At 29.3% G+C, this 18814-nt stretch overlaps 4 protein-coding genes across 10 annotated transcripts; 2 read left to right on the top strand and 2 right to left on the bottom strand.

The window, feature by feature from the left end:
* Positions 1–6281: 6281 nt before the first annotated feature.
* Surf1 (surfeit locus protein 1) lies at positions 6282–12277 on the bottom strand. 2 transcript variants are annotated; one of them, XM_031972812.2, is made up of 5 exons: positions 12093–12277; positions 7164–7285; positions 6906–7100; positions 6640–6816; positions 6282–6551 (listed from the first exon to the last, which is right to left on the bottom strand). In XM_031972812.2, the coding sequence occupies exons 1-5, from the start codon at positions 12132–12134 to the stop codon at positions 6341–6343; spliced, it is 747 nt and encodes a 248-aa protein (XP_031828672.1). In that variant the 5' UTR covers positions 12135–12277; the 3' UTR covers positions 6282–6340. The 2 variants fall into 2 exon arrangements, with proteins under 2 accessions (XP_031828672.1, XP_031828671.1); XM_031972811.2 differs by lacking the exon at positions 12093–12277 and adding an exon at positions 7397–7645.
* Positions 7949–11492, top strand: ArgRS (arginine--tRNA ligase-like protein). 5 transcript variants are annotated; one of them, XM_031972801.2, is made up of 9 exons: positions 7949–7967; positions 8625–8757; positions 8868–9023; positions 9138–9363; positions 9446–9870; positions 9950–10091; positions 10168–10427; positions 10546–10738; positions 10812–11486. In XM_031972801.2, the coding sequence occupies exons 2-9, from the start codon at positions 8710–8712 to the stop codon at positions 11384–11386; spliced, it is 2025 nt and encodes a 674-aa protein (XP_031828661.1). In that variant the 5' UTR covers positions 7949–7967; positions 8625–8709; the 3' UTR covers positions 11387–11486. The 5 variants fall into 5 exon arrangements, with proteins under 5 accessions (XP_031828661.1, XP_031828658.1, XP_031828656.1 ...); XM_031972798.2 differs by lacking the exon at positions 7949–7967 and adding an exon at positions 8152–8407; XM_031972800.2 differs by lacking the exon at positions 7949–7967 and adding an exon at positions 8456–8481.
* Positions 12161–18383, top strand: LeuRS (Leucyl-tRNA synthetase). Of its 2 annotated transcripts, none has more exons than XM_031972795.2 (13): positions 12161–12354; positions 12735–12947; positions 13019–13228; positions 13290–13451; positions 13534–14677; positions 14750–14888; positions 14956–15226; positions 15292–15539; positions 15609–15843; positions 15929–16186; positions 16250–16465; positions 16545–16770; positions 16838–18383. In XM_031972795.2, exons 2-13 carry the CDS (start codon positions 12897–12899, stop codon positions 17053–17055), a joined length of 3378 nt encoding a protein of 1125 aa, XP_031828655.2. In that variant the 5' UTR covers positions 12161–12354; positions 12735–12896; the 3' UTR covers positions 17056–18383. The 2 variants fall into 2 exon arrangements, with proteins under 2 accessions (XP_031828655.2, XP_031828654.2); XM_031972794.2 differs by having other exon boundaries at positions 12298–12446.
* On the bottom strand, positions 17075–18713 carry LOC116425293 (betaine-homocysteine S-methyltransferase). Its single transcript, XM_031972809.2, has one exon. The coding sequence runs from the start codon at positions 18333–18335 to the stop codon at positions 17367–17369; it is 969 nt and encodes a 322-aa protein (XP_031828669.1). The 5' UTR covers positions 18336–18713; the 3' UTR covers positions 17075–17366.
* Between the last annotated feature and the right edge of the window lie 101 nt (positions 18714–18814).

Raw genomic sequence — 18814 nt, 5'->3', positions numbered from 1 at the left:
AAATACTTAAATCTCCAATTGCGTCAACAGTAATTTAACGCATGATTAATGCCAGGAATGTAAAACCATAACGTATACTTATGTAATTACACACAATGACACACAATTTTTTTAGTTCGCATACGTAATACTGTTTTGATGGATACTGAATAAAATATGCCTGTAAATATGATGTTTAGTGATGCTAAATAAATAAGTAAAAAACGCTTTCAGTTTATTTATCTATTACTTTAGATCTTAACACGTTGGCTATGCAATTAATAGATTTGACCTCACGTCAAAATTAATATATATATATATATATATATATATCTTATAATTATAATGCTTTTTCTTTAAATATTGGACATTATTGTTAAATAGAGTGCATAATACAATTTCTAACGTGTATGGAATTTTGACGTTGTTCAATATTAATTTCATAACCAACATGTTAAGATCTAAAATAATATATCAATGAACTGAAAACATTTTTTAGTTATTTATTTAACATCACTGTATGATCAATGCACATAGAAAAAGGATGAATGCGTTAAATTATATAGGCGTAAAAAAAGTAACGGAATGCGCAGAAGTAAGGTTCAGCCAGAAGGTTACCTAACTGGTCTCGTGAAAAAATGTACGATGTAATTTCTGTAACAATTTGAATATTAAGAACGATTTAAACATTTGGCGTGGGATATATTAATACCAGAATCTACATATCGCCCAGCACACCAATAACTAATGCTAAGATTAAAATGGCTCTGTTTAAATCCACTTCATTAGACTAGTATCTTTTTAATACTAAAATATTGATTATCCGAATGTAGTCCAAAAGGTCAGCAAATATTTATACTCTTCGTTGGAAGGCACGTTCTTAGAGTCTACCTCGGTGAAATATTTAAGATCCATGCTTAAAGACATAGAAAAATATTTTGAAAAATGTGAACTTAAAATGAAGTGAAGTTAAAACCGTATCCTCTAGTACTTTTTATTCCTAATCATTTAACACATTCCTAATCATTTAATCATTATTTAATTTATAAGATGAACACTAAAGATACTTAAATGATCCCGTTCACTCGATCCACCCTATGTGTCTCTGTAACCATTCCAGTACTTCATTTCATTGCGAAATTCGCGTACGCGTCGAAGTCCGGATTAGAAACGAAGGAATGAAAAACGGTTAGAATTGGAAAAAGGAAAATAAACGAGATTTTTGAAGCCAAAGGTAGCCACGTGGAACTCGTAATGAGTACCTCGTGGATGTCGACGAATCTCGTCTTCGCAACCCATAATTACCGGTGCCGGTAAAAGAACCGGAGCCCGATGAGTAGCCACCTTTTAAAAAGGTGTTAAAGCGTGCCGCGAGCGCTACGATAGGCGTTAATTTAAAACAAACCAAAGGATAGCCGCAATTTTGGGCGCTAGAAGTGCCAACAATCGTGTATCTTCGAAACTCGTGTTTCAATGATGTATCAAACAAATAATGTACCTACATAACTTTCGAAAAAAGATATGATACTCGGTATAATGGATTGTTCAAGTTTGATTAATTGATTGTAGCTGTTTAAGTAAATACAATCTTTTATAGAGAAATTTTATCGTATAAAAATAATATTTCAAATAAACGATAGTATGACATTAATAGTTTTATATATGTAACGTAATAGTTTTACCTATACATTTTCAATTCCTAAAGGCATTGATATTTAAGGTCAAATAAGTAATATGCTTTGGACCAACGAATGGACTGTAATTTGTATGAAATAATCTAACAAAGTAGAACATGAAGAAGAATACAATTTAATAACTCTGTGGTTATTGAAGACAACATTGACGCAATGAAATTTACGTATCATAAAACTTGTTCTGTGTTTCGTCGCTACGGATTACAATAGGTTTGTAAGACAGCTCTACAACTGCAGATTCACTATCTACCGTATAATCAGGAAGATTTGGAGCAATTTCTTTTTAACTTCTCCGAAGGTAGAAGTGCGAGACCTTCTTCCCTTTCCGTTTTTGTTTTTTGTTGGTGGATGGGATTCCTGTGATCAACGACTACCGACCATTTCAAAAATGGCTTCACTTTAAAATACATTACAATAGGCTACTTATTTCTTATTTTCTTTGTAAAGAAATATAAGTAACATTTTCCTTTTATTAATAAGTTATGGATAATCAATTTGACTACACATTCTATAGACATCGTGGAAAGTATACACTTGAACAGATTAATATATTTATTAATATATTATATTTTAGAAAAATATCATAATATCATATTTGTATCATAAGTTTAGTATCCAAATATATGACGGACTGTTTTATTACTTTTTTAATGCTTAAACAATCTTATATAATAAATAAAAGATCATTACCTTTTTATTGGCTAAGATTCTAGCCACAAATTTTATATTCAAAATCAATTGATGCTGGTGTAAGAATACTTTTGTGATAGGTTGTATCTATCACTAACATATGGACAAAAGTGATTAGCAAGTGTTACTACTTCGGTGCTTGTTACATTAATGGGAACATGGACGTGAATGCTTTTTTAAAACATTAACGATAGTGGAAAATACCATTAAAATAGACCAAAATGGATAATAATGAAAATGGATTGTCTTGAAATTCGATTAGACAAATACATTGGAACTTGATAATTTTGTATCGATGCTCTCACTTGATTTTCATACATTTTTGTTCAATCTTCTTATGAAAATTATATTGAAGCAAAAACGTGTTTTCAAAGAATTCATTTCAAGTTTTAAAAATTATAACAATTGAAGAACTATACAATATTTTGATGTAAGTATATTTATATTTTTTCAACATATCAATAAATAATCTGCTGGAATCAATTAAAATACATTCGACAATTAAATGCAATTTATTCCATTATTAGATTTAAATGTAACGCAATACAAAGTGGACAGGTAAAATCCAGGTGAAAATTCCATACGTTTGTTTATTTCCATTTTATAGTGAACTGAAGGGGTGGAATCATTTCTAAAATCTTTCCTTCGATACAGTTATCGATCCGATCTGTATTACGATCGTTGCGCGTAATTTGACCCTTAACAAGACAGCTCATTAAAGTTTCGTTTTATCACGATCGAAAGTTCTGTTTTCCAAATTGAAAGCAATGGCTATATCGTGGCCACCGATCTTTCGCTTACCCTTTAATCGCTGGCAAAGGCATGAACCATCGCGATCTAGGATCTATCGATCGCCGAAATTAGCATTCGAGGCGTGAACCTTTTCCTAAATCTGAGCTATCGACATCTTTCCAAATAATTTGCAGCCTATGCTAAAAACCTGATGCAATCTGCTTTGATGTACGATCAGGCCTAATTTTTGGGTTAGGATTTGATACCCTTCTAAACCAAAAGACTTATTGCGTTCAAAATTACTTATTGCAAAATTGTATTCAAGAAAAATTGATCGAAAATACAATTTTCCTCTTAATAAATATAAAATTAATTTCTTCCTAATGAAAAATTCATAGAAAAAGAATTTTCAATTTAAGTTTAAAAAACACTGAATGTTCACTGTCGATTTTCTTATTTCGTCATAGAAAAAGGGCAGTTTTTCGCAAATAAAAAGTACATTTTTTAGTTACAATCATTTCAAATGCCTGCAATGCATACCATCGCTCTCTCGACCACGTTTTTATTTTATAATTGCCAAAAATCCTTCTAGTCTGAGAATTTGAAATTTGATTTACTTCTTTTATTTGCAAAATGAAAAAGTACTTCTAGTTTTGAAAAAATCTCGAGCTATTTTAACCCTTCGCACTCGAGAGAGATGATATTTAATATTATACTCCGTATAATGCACCAATTTGAGAAATATTGAAATAAAATAGCTTTGTTCCTCAATGTATATGTAATTTTTCGTCGAGTTAGTTTCACAAAATATCTTCTCTATCTTATCAAAAAATGTTGAAATATTTCTAGTGAAAAACTTCCGAGTGCAAAGGGTCAAATTTCATAAAAAACCGTCATACTGTAAAACCATTATACTCGACATACTGTATCTTTCTTGCTTCATCTTATTATACTCATCCTCCGACATTGCAATCTGTGCTCGAGTTAATCCCTGAAAGAAGAATGTTACCCTGCTCGTGAAAATTTGAATTCTGGGTCCCGGAATTGCAAAATTTAACCTGTTCAAGGATACTAGATCATATGTGTACATTTGATTTTAATTTAACATTAACGGACACTTATTTTTTTGAATGTTTCTCGTAACTACCACCGTCCATTTTCGTGTCGTTCGATTCGTGTCAATTTGAACAAAATAAACTGCAGTTAAACGGAAACTAAGATCATCTCTGTCTGTTCCCAAAAAGAATTCGGTCCTGAAGAGGTTAAGCAAGCACTACTGTACATATTAAATTGCTGGAAAATATTTGCACCAAATCAGCATGAAGTAACTTTCCCCAGAAAATGTATACGTAAGGTTAAGCGAACCGGAACAAAATAACATTACCCCAAACTGGATTAGTAAAACTAGTCCGGTTCTGAATGCGATAAGTAAGATGTGAAAATGTTTTCTTCGGCATGGAATGGTTAAAATGAAAGTCACTAATATTATGAACAGATATAATACTTTTACTTTAACAGATATAATAATTTTTCCAAATGTTTAATAATGACTAATAGTATAGAAATAAGCAAAACAATTTCAATGAAAACTTAAAAATATTCAGAATAATATTCTTTACAGATACAACACTGTTTTAGTTTAAAATGATGGGAATCTTTATCGTCTCGAAGGAATGTTACCTGAAGGAAGTGTCATATTAAAAATATTTTAAAAGACGCTACTAGAAATATTCATAACTTTTAAAACTATTATACCTATCACTTTTAAATAAATAACGCACAAATTATTAATAGTAGAAAATTAGAAATTGAATATTCTGTATACTTTACTCCTGTTATGATGGTACCATATTATTTAGCGGCAACAAATATACACTGTGCGTGTACTTAAATAACGAAAATTCGGTTTATAGAACAGAACACAACAGAAATATAATTTCAGTGATTCATAAGTGTAAATATCTTTTTCTGTGTATTTATTTTACAAATAATTGTATTCATGATTATTTATATCTTTATGAGTGTAATAAAATATGTATTCGAATATTTTCGTTAATTATATCTATCCAAAATTCTATCTGTAATACGTGTCACACATTAAATTAATCTTCTAATTATACGTAAGAATATTAACCTGAACTCTATGCAGTCATTAAATATGTATTTACTTACATTTATTCCTTCTTTCCCTTTTTCACTTATAAGTTTCTGATACATTCCCCAATCATGTCATTAATTCTGCTGCCCTATTTATATTAATATCTTACTGACATCTATGAAAATCTTCTGCCACCAATGATACTACGTTACCACCTGCCAATACTTCTACAAATCTCATCTATTTACATAGAAGTAGAACTATCGACGAAAGATAGGATAGACTGAACAACCAATGTAATTTATGTCAATACTTACGTAAGTACCTACATAGGAACATAATTCTATTTTTATTTATTATAGGAACATAAGCCTATTTTTATTTTCATTTATATTCAGTTGGTATTTCTAATTTTACTTGCACACACTTTGCACGTGACTATTGCTTTTAATTCTACATAATAAACTTTATTTTAACAACTTTGATAACTTACTTATTTTAATAGCTTAAAAAACTTTAATTGTATTTTTTTTAATTTTCTTTTACCAGGTAGAAGTTAATATATCATCGAACGAAGACATTTATCAACCGTCAAGGGATACATTTTTTCTATGTTCAAATTTAAACACAAGAAAAAAACATTTAGTATTTTAAATTTAATATTAAGTTTATTAGTTCCAAGTAGCTAGTTGGAAGATTAGTAAAGTAGGAAAGATAGTTAAATCGAACGTATTTTCATCGATGCAACGTCGGTTACATTCATGAAATTGTATCGTTGCCGAGACTTGAGTAAACGGTGTTATTCTTAATAAAGTGTTAAAAAATTAAAAGTAATACCCAGCTAATGGATGCGAATTTGAGATCTGTTTTGTCTGCTGTATGACAGAATGCTATATCGAATATTTTGAAAGAATAATTTATTTTACATGGTAAAAGACTAAAAATTTGAGAGTGTTAATTCAAGTTTTAATTAATTGTTCTCTTTTTAATAAAATAACTTTAAACTGCCATAGAGGAAAGTGGAACAATTATAATAGAATTTAACGACAGTAAACGCTTCTAGTCTGTTTGATTAAAAGTCATTGTAATTTAATTTATTTATATGTATATTTATTTATATTTAATAAATATGCTAATCATAGACCAATTAAATTGCACAACGTTTCAATACTTGTTTATACCACATATAAGAAGTGGCTGCAGAAAGTGAAAACCATGTGATAATATAACTTAAGTGTTCATTTCTCAATACCACTTGTGTTTGACCACCTATTGGATATGTATGAGAATCTTTGTTACGTGTCATTTCAATGTATATAGGAGCAGTTTCTGCTTTCTCTGCCATTGCATTTACATCTCTAGAAAATGATTTTAATATTAATAATGAGTTAAAACACAATATTTAAACAAATTGATTCTATTTGTTATAATAATATTTTATCCTACCTATAGTACCATAAATCATCTGCATCAGGCGAATTTTTGGGTACAAATTGTGGTCTTGGTTCGTTCAACCTTAAAATTCCTGTAATTTCTACCTCACCATGTAACTCAATGTTTTGCCTTTTTGCTGGACTTTTAAAAGATTTAGGAATCCAGCCACGATTTACTAGAATCGTCAAACTGTAATTATATTTTATGAATTTTAATAAGAAAAAAACAATAGGAATACATATTACTTAAAACTATTATTCTCAACAAAAAATACTCACTCTCGATCTGATAGTTTAAAAGGTGTGATAATCCAATATCCCTTTTTAGAATTTTGGGATGTCATAAAGGAATTATCAGTTTTTGCTTCACCATCCAATATTAAATTTCTAAGCCCCTGAACAAATTCTTTATCGTATAAAAATGTTCCTTTAACTTTAATAGGATAATATTCCATTAACTTCAATTGTTCTAAACTAAATAAAATTATTTGTAAGTTTAGAAACTTAATTATTATATGTATATATTAATTATCTTACTCTGCTGGTAATTCTACAGGCTCATGAGTAGTACGTTCGTTTAAATCTTGTATTAGACCTAATTTCCATTTACGTCTTTGAATTTGCCATACACCAAGCAAAAATGTTCCAATTGGAATACTCTAAAATTATTTACATCCATTAATTAAGCAGAAGAAAATCATATATCAATTATAATAAAATTTATATTCCATTATTTTAAATATATAATTTTCAACAAATTTTTAACTTGCCAATAATAAATATCCATAAAATCCAACATTTTTAGATGACTCATAAGGATTTTTATATTTGTAGGAAGAAGATACATATAGGTTAGGTTTCTGTATACGTGATTGAAACCGTTTTTGAATGTTAACAGTATCGTACGATTTAAAAATCTGATTTCCATTCGAAAATTTAACAGAATTTATTCTGAGTTGTTCCCCCAGTTTCGTAAAAAATGTTCTGTTTACGACATTCATTTTTAGTGACACTTCATACGAATGTGTGAAAGAAAAGCAGACAGAAATGCATATGATTTTGTATCACACGAAGATAAAAGTATGTAGGTATTTAAGATATATATCTATAGTACCCTTATAAGCAAAAGAGCTATGTAACTGACTCCCCTCACGCTAGTAACTCACAAACTATGTAGTGTTCAATATACAGGTAAAAATAAGTATAGAAAGAGTAACTTTTTGTAAGGAACACTAGAAGAGTGTTCAATGAATAAACCTCTAGAGTGTCACTAGAGTGCCAATGGGCACCGATTTAAACATCCTTGGTGTAATATGAAATATCGGATTTTGCGGAAAAAAGGAAAGCTTATTTAAAATGTTGTGAAAGACGTTTACTCAATGGAAATATACGCTATTCGATTCGATACAGTTCTGTCAGCGTGTTTTTAATAAATATGTTCCTTTCTGGAAAGAATTCTGAATGTTTCGAATTAATAAATTCCAAAAACATCGTTTCGAGTTTGTCACGCGCACATTTTGTAAATAAAGATCACCGAAACGAAATTTTACAAATCAACTTTGCATTGTTCTTTCATTAACACTCTTTTAAATAATTCTCTTCATAAACAAAGGCATTAAAAGGGATAAAAATATTGAATACATTTGCAGAGAAGCTTCAAAGCATTGAACTTTGAATTTTATTACACGATGTTATTATTTGGATGTTAAATAGATAACCTTCAGTAAATAATTCGAAATACGTTCTTTATGTTTATATTAATTATTATTAGTACTGTATAAGTAAGTACTATATATGTAGTACTTAAATCTACTACTTATTGTATTTAAGCATGTAGATAAATTGCATACAGATGGTAGCATATCCTATGAAGCATTATCTACAAATAAAACTCAAACATTGAAAATATTTATTTTCTACATCGCACTATAATCTTGATCATAGAAGATATTAATTTGTAATAATTGTATGTGAAAATTATTGTTTTTATTTCCTCAGATTTTTAAGGTGCACGAGGTGTCGTACACGCACGTTGGTTCTGTAGATCTAAGCTGTAAGAAAAGCTGTACATTTAATATACACAATGTCTATACCAAATTTAGAAGTTTTTCACAAAAGGGCAGCTGCTGCGGTAAATTATACATTTTTTATTTATAGATAGAATTTCGAAATAATGTAACTTTAATAAGGTAATTTTAACTGATAGTTATAGGTTATAATTTTTATATTTATACATTACAGGAAGAGGAAATAGCAGCTTTAAAAAAACAAATCGAGTGGTTACGACAGAGTATTATAAACAATGATTCCAAATTACAAACTGTATCTAAAGATGAGTATACGAAACTGGAACAAGAAAATATTAAGTTAAAACATAGGATAGCTATCTTGAAAAGGGTGTGTTCTTTTAAGTATACTAATTTGTATGTATTAAATAAATTTTGAATTCATTTTAAATTAATCCTATTTTAAAGTAATTGTTTATTGTTTTTTTTTATTTGTTTTACATAGACCATTGAAGCTGATATAGCAAAGACGCAGAATGAGGTGAAAACGAATTCGTGTAATGTAATAAGTATATATGATACTTTATATAATTTATTTGAAAAGGCCATTTGTACTGCATATAAAGATGTGTCCAAACCTCCAGTGATTGTAACAATTAGTAGTAATCCAAAATTTGGAGACTATCAATGTAATAGTGCTATGCCACTTTCAAAACTACTTAATAATAATGGTAAGATCTAATTTGAGTATATGTAATGCAAGATAATATTAAAATATCCAAATTATTAATTACATCATGCATATTTGAACAGGGGTTAAGACATCTCCATTAGATGTTGCAAAAAGTATAATGTCTAATGTAGAAGAATCCAATTTAGTTTCTAAATTGGAAATAGCAGGTGCTGGGTTTATAAATGTGTTTTTAAAACGAGAATTTGCACAGACAATATTAAGTAATTTAGTGAAAAGTGGTAAAGTTTTACCACCAGAGACCAAAAAACAAAGAGTTGTTGTAGATTTTTCTAGTCCTAACATTGCTAAAGAGATGCATGTTGGACATTTAAGATCTACCATAATTGGTGAAAGTACTGCAAGACTACTAGAATTTTTAGGACACGATGTGTTGAGAATAAATCATGTTGGTGACTGGGGTACTCAGTTTGGAATGCTGATAGCCCATTTACAAGATAAATTTCCTGATTATTTAATTGTATCACCTCCTATTACAGATCTTCAAGTAATTAAATTTAATAAAATCATATTATATTAATATCTATTTATTGAGAACATCAGAAATAATGATTTAATAATTTTAGACCTTTTACAAAGAATCAAAGAAAAGATTTGATGAAGATCAAGAATTTAAAACACGTGCTTATAAATGTGTTGTTCAATTACAAAAATTTGATCCGGATATGATAAAGGCATGGCAATTAATTTGTGACGTTTCTAGGAAAGGTAAAATAATTTGTATAGTTTAAATTAAGTTAAAAATAAATTACTAGCATAGTCTTTTCCTGTTTTATAAATATAGAGTTTGAAAAGATATATGTTCGATTGGATATTAAGTTAATAGAAAGGGGAGAATCTTATTACCAGAAACACATGGAAACTGTGGTTAAAGAACTGGAAGCGAAAGGGCTACTCGAGGAAGATGAGGGACGAAAAGTAATGTGGAGTAAACATGGCAATGAGATTCCTTTAACTATTATAAAATCTGATGGTGGTTTTACATATGACACCTCAGACATAGCAGCTTTGAAACAACGTTTAGAAGAAGAAAGAGCTGATTGGGTAATTCATTTGATAATTATAGATCTTGAATATAATTGAATACGATTTGACTAACAATTTGTTTAAATTTTTTTAATTACTACATATTTTTATACACTTTACTTACTCTACATTTTAGATAATATATGTAACAGATGCAGGCCAATCTATGCATTTTCAAATCTTATGCCACTGTGCTGAAAGAGCAGGTATTTTGAAAAGTTACCACAGAGTGGATCACATTGGATTTGGTGTAGTTCTTGGTCCAGATAAAAAGAAATTTAAAACTAGGTCCGGTGACACAGTAAAGTTAAACGACTTACTAGATGAAGGTAAATTCTTTTTTTATTTATTCTAACATATATTGAAAGTAAGCTATGATCTAATTCATTCATACATGTTCAGGTTTAAAAAGGGCACTTCAGAAATTAAAAGAAAAAGAACGTGATAAAGTTCTCACGGAAGAAGAATTAAAACAAGCTCAAGAATCTATTGCTTATGGATGTATAAAATATGCAGATTTGTCACATAACAGAAATCATGAGTACGTGTTTTCTTTTGATAAGATGTTAGAGGATAAAGGGAACACGGCAGTGTACTTACTGTATGCTCTTACTAGAATACGCTCTATTGCAAGAGCTGCTAATATCTCTCAAAAACAGTTACAAGAACATGCACAAAATACTCCAATATCACTGGAGCATGAAAAGGAATGGAAATTAGCTAAAGTATTAATAAGATTTCCTGATGTATTAATTAAAATTACAAAAGATTTGTACTTACATCAATTATGCGAGTATTGTTATGAAATCTCATGTGCATTTACCGAGTTCTATGATAGCTGCTACTGTGTTGAAAAAAATGAACATGGAGAAATAGTAAATATAAATATGGGACGTATGTTATTGACAGAAGCTACTGCACTTATTATGGAAAAATGTTTTTTCATACTTGGTTTAAAACCAGTTACACGTATGTGAATATATTTATATAATTATAGAATGTAACCCAAGAATAAAATGGATACATCCATTGTAAAGTATTGCATAATAAAAAGTATTGCTTTTACTTTCTGATAGAATCAAAATGAACAGTATTCATCTATCTTTTATTTCTACCTGTTCCTTTTATACCGAAAAATTAATACAATATATTAGGAAATTAACACATTATCATTAACTGATAAGAGATTAAAATATTACAATTAACGAATTTCTTCTAAGTTTTAATTAAAAATTGTAATTTTAAAAAATGTTTATGATTTTTTATTGAAGTTTAAAAACAGTATTATTTACATTTTTATAATAACAATAGAATATTATAATAATTGCACTTAAATTTTGTTTATATTTTTTAGTAATATATTACAATTGAATGAATTATAATTTCTTTAATTTATATACTGTTTTATTGAATATGCAAATATCTAAGGTCTCTTAATATACTTAGTAAATAAAGTACAAAAATTTACAGCGTAAAACTCTTTTCACATAAAAAATTACGTCTTTTTAATTTAAACATGCTTTATCATAATACCTAAAAAAATTGTAGAATGATAGATGAATTATAACTGCGGTTTTATACCAGTACGTCGTTATTGTAAAAATATAAATGATTTTACTTTAGAAATTTAATAAAATTATATTTCTACGACTACAACTATTTTTTCCATAAATAAATATTTACCATCTTATTATCATGGTACGAAATAAATATTTTACATTGCATCAGATTTAGTATAACGCACTGAGAAGCCAGAAAACACCCATACTATTGCGTTTTCCTCATTCCACCTTATCCCTTCCACTACCCCATTTCTCATCTGCAGGTATTCTTCACAATCTCGCAACCACCACAGAACCCCATAATAACGCCAGAGAGAGGGTAAACTGTATACCCCTCAATTTCCCCGATCCGGTCTGACGCAGTCAAGTAGCAAACCGCTGCAGTTAGTTTCTTACTTTGCGTTATGTGTTTAACACGTGTAATTGTGTTTACGATATCTGTTAATCAATAATTTATAGTTATATTAGCAAAATGGTAATTGTTAATTTTTATATTTTTGTTGAAAAAATAACTGTCTGTTATTAATTTTTTTAATGAAAATTTAAATTACATTCAATAAATTACCTAAGATATAACCTTCATACCAGCAAGTGTAACAGTTGTTTTTAGTAGAATCCAATGTGTTTTCAATTATTTAATACTAATAGTTATGAAGCATGATGAAATACATTCTGTTAATATCATTGTTTTATTTTAAGCCTATATAATGATAGATATTTTTAAAACACGTGCATATAAATATATTATGTTTGTTATTAAAAGGCAACAGAAAGGAAAGGAACATTTAAAGTAGAATATCTTCAGAAAATTGAAAAAGATGTTCAAGATAAATGGGAATCTGACAAAGTATATGAACAGGATGCACCTTTGGAAGTTAAGAAATCTTCAGATGAGAAATTTTTTGCAAATTTTCCGTATCCTTATATGAATGGTAAACTTCATCTTGGTCATGTATTTTCATTGTCAAAATGTGAAGTAAGTATTTAATAAAAATATTTGAAAGATGAGGTGTGTTTCATAATTTTAATATGGTTAAATATTTATAGTTTGCAGTACGCTACAATCGATTATTAGGAAAAAAAGTACTCTTTCCATTTGGCTTCCATGCTACTGGTATGCCCATTAAAGCTTGTGCTGATAAATTGAAAATGGAAATAGAATTATATGGATATCCACCAAAATTCCCTAAAGAAGAAATTATAGAAGAAGAAGTCGCAGATACCTTGGAAATAAAAGATAAGAGTAAAGGAACAAAGGTAACAGAATAATGCAAAAAGTATTTATCCCTTTTATATTCCAATAAATAATTCATTGCAGAGTAAAGCAGTTGCAAAAACAGTTAGTGCAAAGTATCAGTGGCAAATTATGCAAACCCTTGGTTTGACCCATGAAGAAATAAAAAATTTTGCTGATTCTGCATATTGGTTGGACTATTTTCCACCCCTTGCTGTACAGGACTTAAAGTCAATCGGATTACATGTAAACTGAAAAAATGTCTTGTGTTCTGTATTGTAGTTAAATGTAATCATCCAAAGGAATAATATATATGTATTCATTTTAGGTGGATTGGCGTAGAACATTTATTACAACAGATGCAAATCCATTTTATGATTCATTTGTACGTTGGCAATTTCTGCACTTAAAAAGTAGAAACAAAATAAAGTATGGAAAAAGATATACAATCTATTCACCAAAGGATGGACAACCTTGTATGGATCATGATAGATCAACTGGAGAAGGAGTAGGACCACAAGAATACACTTTGATTAAAATGAAGCTTCAAGAACCTTATCCTGAAAATTTGAAAAGTCTTTCTGGCAAATCTGTTTACTTAGTAGCTGCAACTCTGAGACCAGAAACAATGTATGGTCAAACAAATTGTTGGATTCATCCGGATATACCATACATTGCCTATTCTGTGTCAAATGGAGACATCTATATATCAACAGAGAGAGCAGCAAGAAACATGGCCTACCAAGATTTTTTCAAAGAAGAGGGAAAGATACATGTTGAACTAAAACTTAGTGGAAAAGACATATTAGGATTAGCTCTCGAAGCACCTCTCACAACTAACAAAGTAATTTATACTTTACCAATGTTGACTATTAAAGAAGACAAAGGAACTGGAGTTGTTACTTCTGTTCCTAGTGATTCCCCTGATGATTATGCTGCTTTAGTAGATCTCAAGAAGAAACAAGCTTTCAGAGAAAAGTATGGAATAACCGATAAAATGGTACTACCTTATAATCCTATACCAATTATTGAAGTACCAGAATTTGGTAATCTGTCTGCAGTGACTGCATATGACAAATTAAAAATTCAGTCTCAAAATGACAAACTTAAGTTATTAGAAGCAAAAGAAATGGTATATCTTAAAGGCTTTTATGATGGGGTACTACTAGTTGGTAAATATAAAGGAAAAAGAGTTCAAGACGTTAAAAAGCAAATACAAAAAGATTTAATAAATGAAGGAAAAGTTGTTATATATTATGAACCGGAGAAAAAAATTATATCTAGATCAAATGACGAATGTGTGGTAGCTTTATGTAATCAATGGTATCTGGACTATGGTGAAGAAAGTTGGAAAAAAGAAACTGTAGAAGCTTTAAAAAATCTTAATACTTTCCACGATGAAGTGAGAAGAAATTTTATGGCATGCCTTGATTGGTTACATGAATATGCATGTTCAAGAACTTATGGACTTGGTAACTTTTTGTACTAGTTTGAAGAATATTGATTATATATATATATGCTATTTTAATAATTATAAATTTTAGGTACTAAGTTACCATGGGATGAGAACTGGTTAATCGAATCCCTTTCAGATTCAACAATCTACATGGCTTATTATACTGTAGCACATTTATTGCAAGGAGGAACATTCAAAGGAGATAAAGAAAATACATATAACATCAAGTAAAGTTCAAAAATTGATATATTCACGTGAACCTAAATGTGAAAGTAAAATATTGACTATATTTAGGGCTGAGGAGATGACACCAGAAGTATGGGACTATATATTTTTCAAGGATGCTAAGTTTCCAAAAACAAATATAAAGAAACAGGCACTAGAACACATGCGACGTGAATTCCAATATTGGTATCCTTTTGATTTAAGAGTTTCTGGGAAAGATTTAATCCAAAATCATCTCACTTTCTGTATTTACAACCACACTGCAATATGGCCTAAGCAACCAGAATTATGGCCAAAAGGAATACGAGCAAATGGACATTTATTATTAAACTCAGCTAAGGTAAAGTAAAACATTTAAAGATATACTAGGTTACTTAACGAGAGTTACAAGTATTATTTTATTAGATGTCAAAATCAGAAGGCAATTTTCTAACGCTTGGTGAAGCAATAGCAAAGTTTTCAGCAGATGGTACACGACTTAGTTTAGCTGATTCTGGTGATTCAGTAGAGGATGCTAACTTTGTTGAAAGTACAGCAGATGCTGGAATTCTTAGACTTTATAATTTCATTGAATGGGTTAAAGAAGTTCTGGCTTCTAAAAGTACCTTTAGGCAAGGACAATTACGTACATTCAATGACAAAGTCTTTGAAAGGTATTTGTTAAAATATATTCATGATTTTATCTATGAAATAGATATAAATTAAATTTGTAATTTAACTAGTGAAATCAACTTAAAAATACGTGAGACTGGAGACAATTATTCAAAAATGCTATACAAAGAAGCATTAAGAACAGGTTTCTTTGAATTTCAAGCAGCGAAAGACAAGTATCTACAATTGAGTGCACTTGAGAATATAAATTGGACATTAATTATGAAATTTATAGAAACTCAAATTATTCTTTTGTCCCCTATTTGTCCACATGTATCAGAATATGTGTGGAAACTCATTGGCAATGTATGTACTTGTGTTTATTGTAGAATACTACTGAAATAATTATAAGATTATAAATTATAGCTTAAAATGAAATATTTTATAACAGGAAGGTAGCATACTAAATGCTAAGTGGCCACAGACAGGAGAAATTGATGAAATTCTTATAAAATCATCTCAGTACCTTATGGATGCTGCGCATTCATTCAGAGTTCTTTTAAAGGTTTATATGACACCAAAAAAAGGTCCAAAAGGAAAAAATGAGGCAACTATTATAGAAAAACCTATGGAAGGTACAATTTGGGTAGCTAAAACGTATCCTGCTTGGCAGAGTACTATTTTAACTACAATGAAAAACTTGTTTCTTGTAAGTAATTATTATATATTCATATATTTCATTTGGAATATATTACATTAAAGTATTTTACAGAAAAATGGCAATAAACTTCCAGAAAATAAGATTATTTCAACAGAATTAGGAAAAATGCAGGAATTAAAGAAGTACATGAAACGAGTAATGCCATTTGTGCAATTAATGAGGGAAAAGATGGAACTTCATGGATTGAATGCACTCAACTTGACATTAGACTTTGACGAATTCAAAATTCTTCAAGATAATAAAAAATATCTTGAAAATACTTTGGATGTAAGCAATAGATCTATATCAGAATTATCTTATATTTCACATATGTGTTATTTCATGTGTTTCTTCTTTTGAAATGTAGTTAGAAAATATTGAGATAAAGTATAGTAATGAAGCTCCAGAAAAAACGAAAGAAGAATGTTGTCCAGGCTCACCATACATGAATTTCTTTAGTTCTGGTTTTTCAGTATGTGCTATTAATCCGCAGAAATGTAGTGGTTTATTTAGGATGACTATAAAGATAATGAATAATGACACTGGTGCAGATGTCATTTCACGAATAACGAAACAAAGCAAATTAATAAAGAGTATGTATTTTTTAATATGTATTTAATTTATTATAATTTATATTAACCAATATAATGTCTGTTTCAGATTCATTATCTGTTTCCTTATATCGTTATAACGATCCTTACATGGGATCTAGAACTAAGCCAGACGCTGATGATATTGTGAAAGGTAAAATACAAATTTCTCCTGACTCTGTATTTATCGTAGACATAGAAAACAAAACCGCTAAATTAAAAGATGAACGGGGTGTATACGACATCGGTAATGAATTAGTATACATAGTGCACAAGAATGGAAATTAAAATACAGGAATTATAATACTTTTTCATATAATACATGTAAATTAAATAATATTATTTATAATCATACATATACTATTAAATATTATATATAATATATTTATGTATAATTTTTGTAATGTTAATAAAATAATTTAATAAAATTGATCTTTAATTCTTCGTATTTAAGGTAAAACAAAATTTATTTTTTATATATTTGAAACAATATTGCTTAATAATGTCAGTTTATACATACATGTGTCAAAAAGTGTCTTTAAGGTCAACATCTTTTAAAATTGTAAAATTATTTAAATATCATGTGTATATAGAAAGTTCTAGGTTTGTTTTTTGTTCTCCCAAGTTTTTACTTCTGCCTGTATTTTTTTTATATCCTCAGCATATGTCCTACAACATCCACCTATGTATCGAACACCCAAATCCAACCATTCATGTACAAATTGATGTAAAGGGTATTCTCCTTCCTCTTTTATCCAACCAGATTCCACAGTATATTTGTCACCACTGTTAGGATATACTACTAAAGGTATGAATTCTTTTTTACATCTTCCATTAATTGCTTTCAACAAAGGTGTTACGTTTTGTGGCGCAATGCAGTTAACACCAACAGCTAGAATTTGTCCTCGTGAAGCTTTCTTATAACACTCGGTAATAACATTATGAAAATTAGATCCATCAGCTATACTGCATCCATCATCACGACAAGAAAAAGACAACCAAGCTTTAGTATTTGGGTATTCTTTTAGCAAAGTGACCAGTGCTTCTCCTTCTCGTTTACAAGGTATTGTCTCTATTGCTAATATATTGATACCACTATCAATTAATTTATTAATGCGTGGTCTGTGCCAGTCCATAAGAACTTTTTCAGACACAGATGAACAATATTTACCAGTATACTCTGAAGCATCATGCAAACAGGCACCATATGGTCCAATAGATCCAGCAATTAGTGGATTCTCATTTATAATATTTTTATCACCTTTTATTTCTTTTTTATATAAGTTCACAGCTTCTTTGGCATAATCAACAGCTTTACTGAATATATCAAGACTCTCCTCTTCTGTTAAGCCCATATATTTAGAAAAACCATCAATAGATGCCTGATAAGTATTTGTAAGAATTATTTCAGCACCAGCTTTCAAAAAGTCCAAGTGTGTAGAAATAATAGCATTTGGATTTGTAACAAGAAATCGCGCTGTCCACAAAGGATCACCATCTATTATATCACCCACATGAGTTGCTAATTGTGTAGAAAATCCGCCGTCTAACACTTTTATTGTTGACATGATTTTGTTAGGAAATTATTGTATTTGTAGTATATTTCTTTATATAAATTGTATCGCGACAAATTAACTTCTACAGATCTGCGCACCAGTCGGTTGTTTAAATGTTTCTGAAAGTCTGAGGCAATACATTCTCCAAGTGGCTACATAGAATGATGTTAATCCAAAGTCCATGAAGAAATCTCAGATAAGTACTACACTGAACGAAGTTTAAAAACGATATGTTTTAAATTTATGTTTTTTTATATCTATATCGGAAAAATTTTGTTATCAATTACCTATTATTTCAACTACCTATCTTCAGTAATTACAATAAATTATGTATTCACATAAAATACTAATATTTATAATATTTTCAAGCTTTTCAATTTGTATCTAACTTAGAACTGATAAGTACAGTAAATATTTATTTTTGAATATCTGTCATCAGATAAGTTTGAGCATGCAGTAAGCGTGTTTGGTCTTTATCGGTATCTCTTTTA

This window comes from Nomia melanderi, chromosome 4 (genome assembly GCF_051020985.1).
Source record: "Nomia melanderi isolate GNS246 chromosome 4, iyNomMela1, whole genome shotgun sequence".
Taxonomy (NCBI): Eukaryota; Metazoa; Arthropoda; class Insecta; order Hymenoptera; family Halictidae; genus Nomia; species Nomia melanderi.
This window is presented reverse-complemented; position numbering and strand designations above follow the sequence as displayed.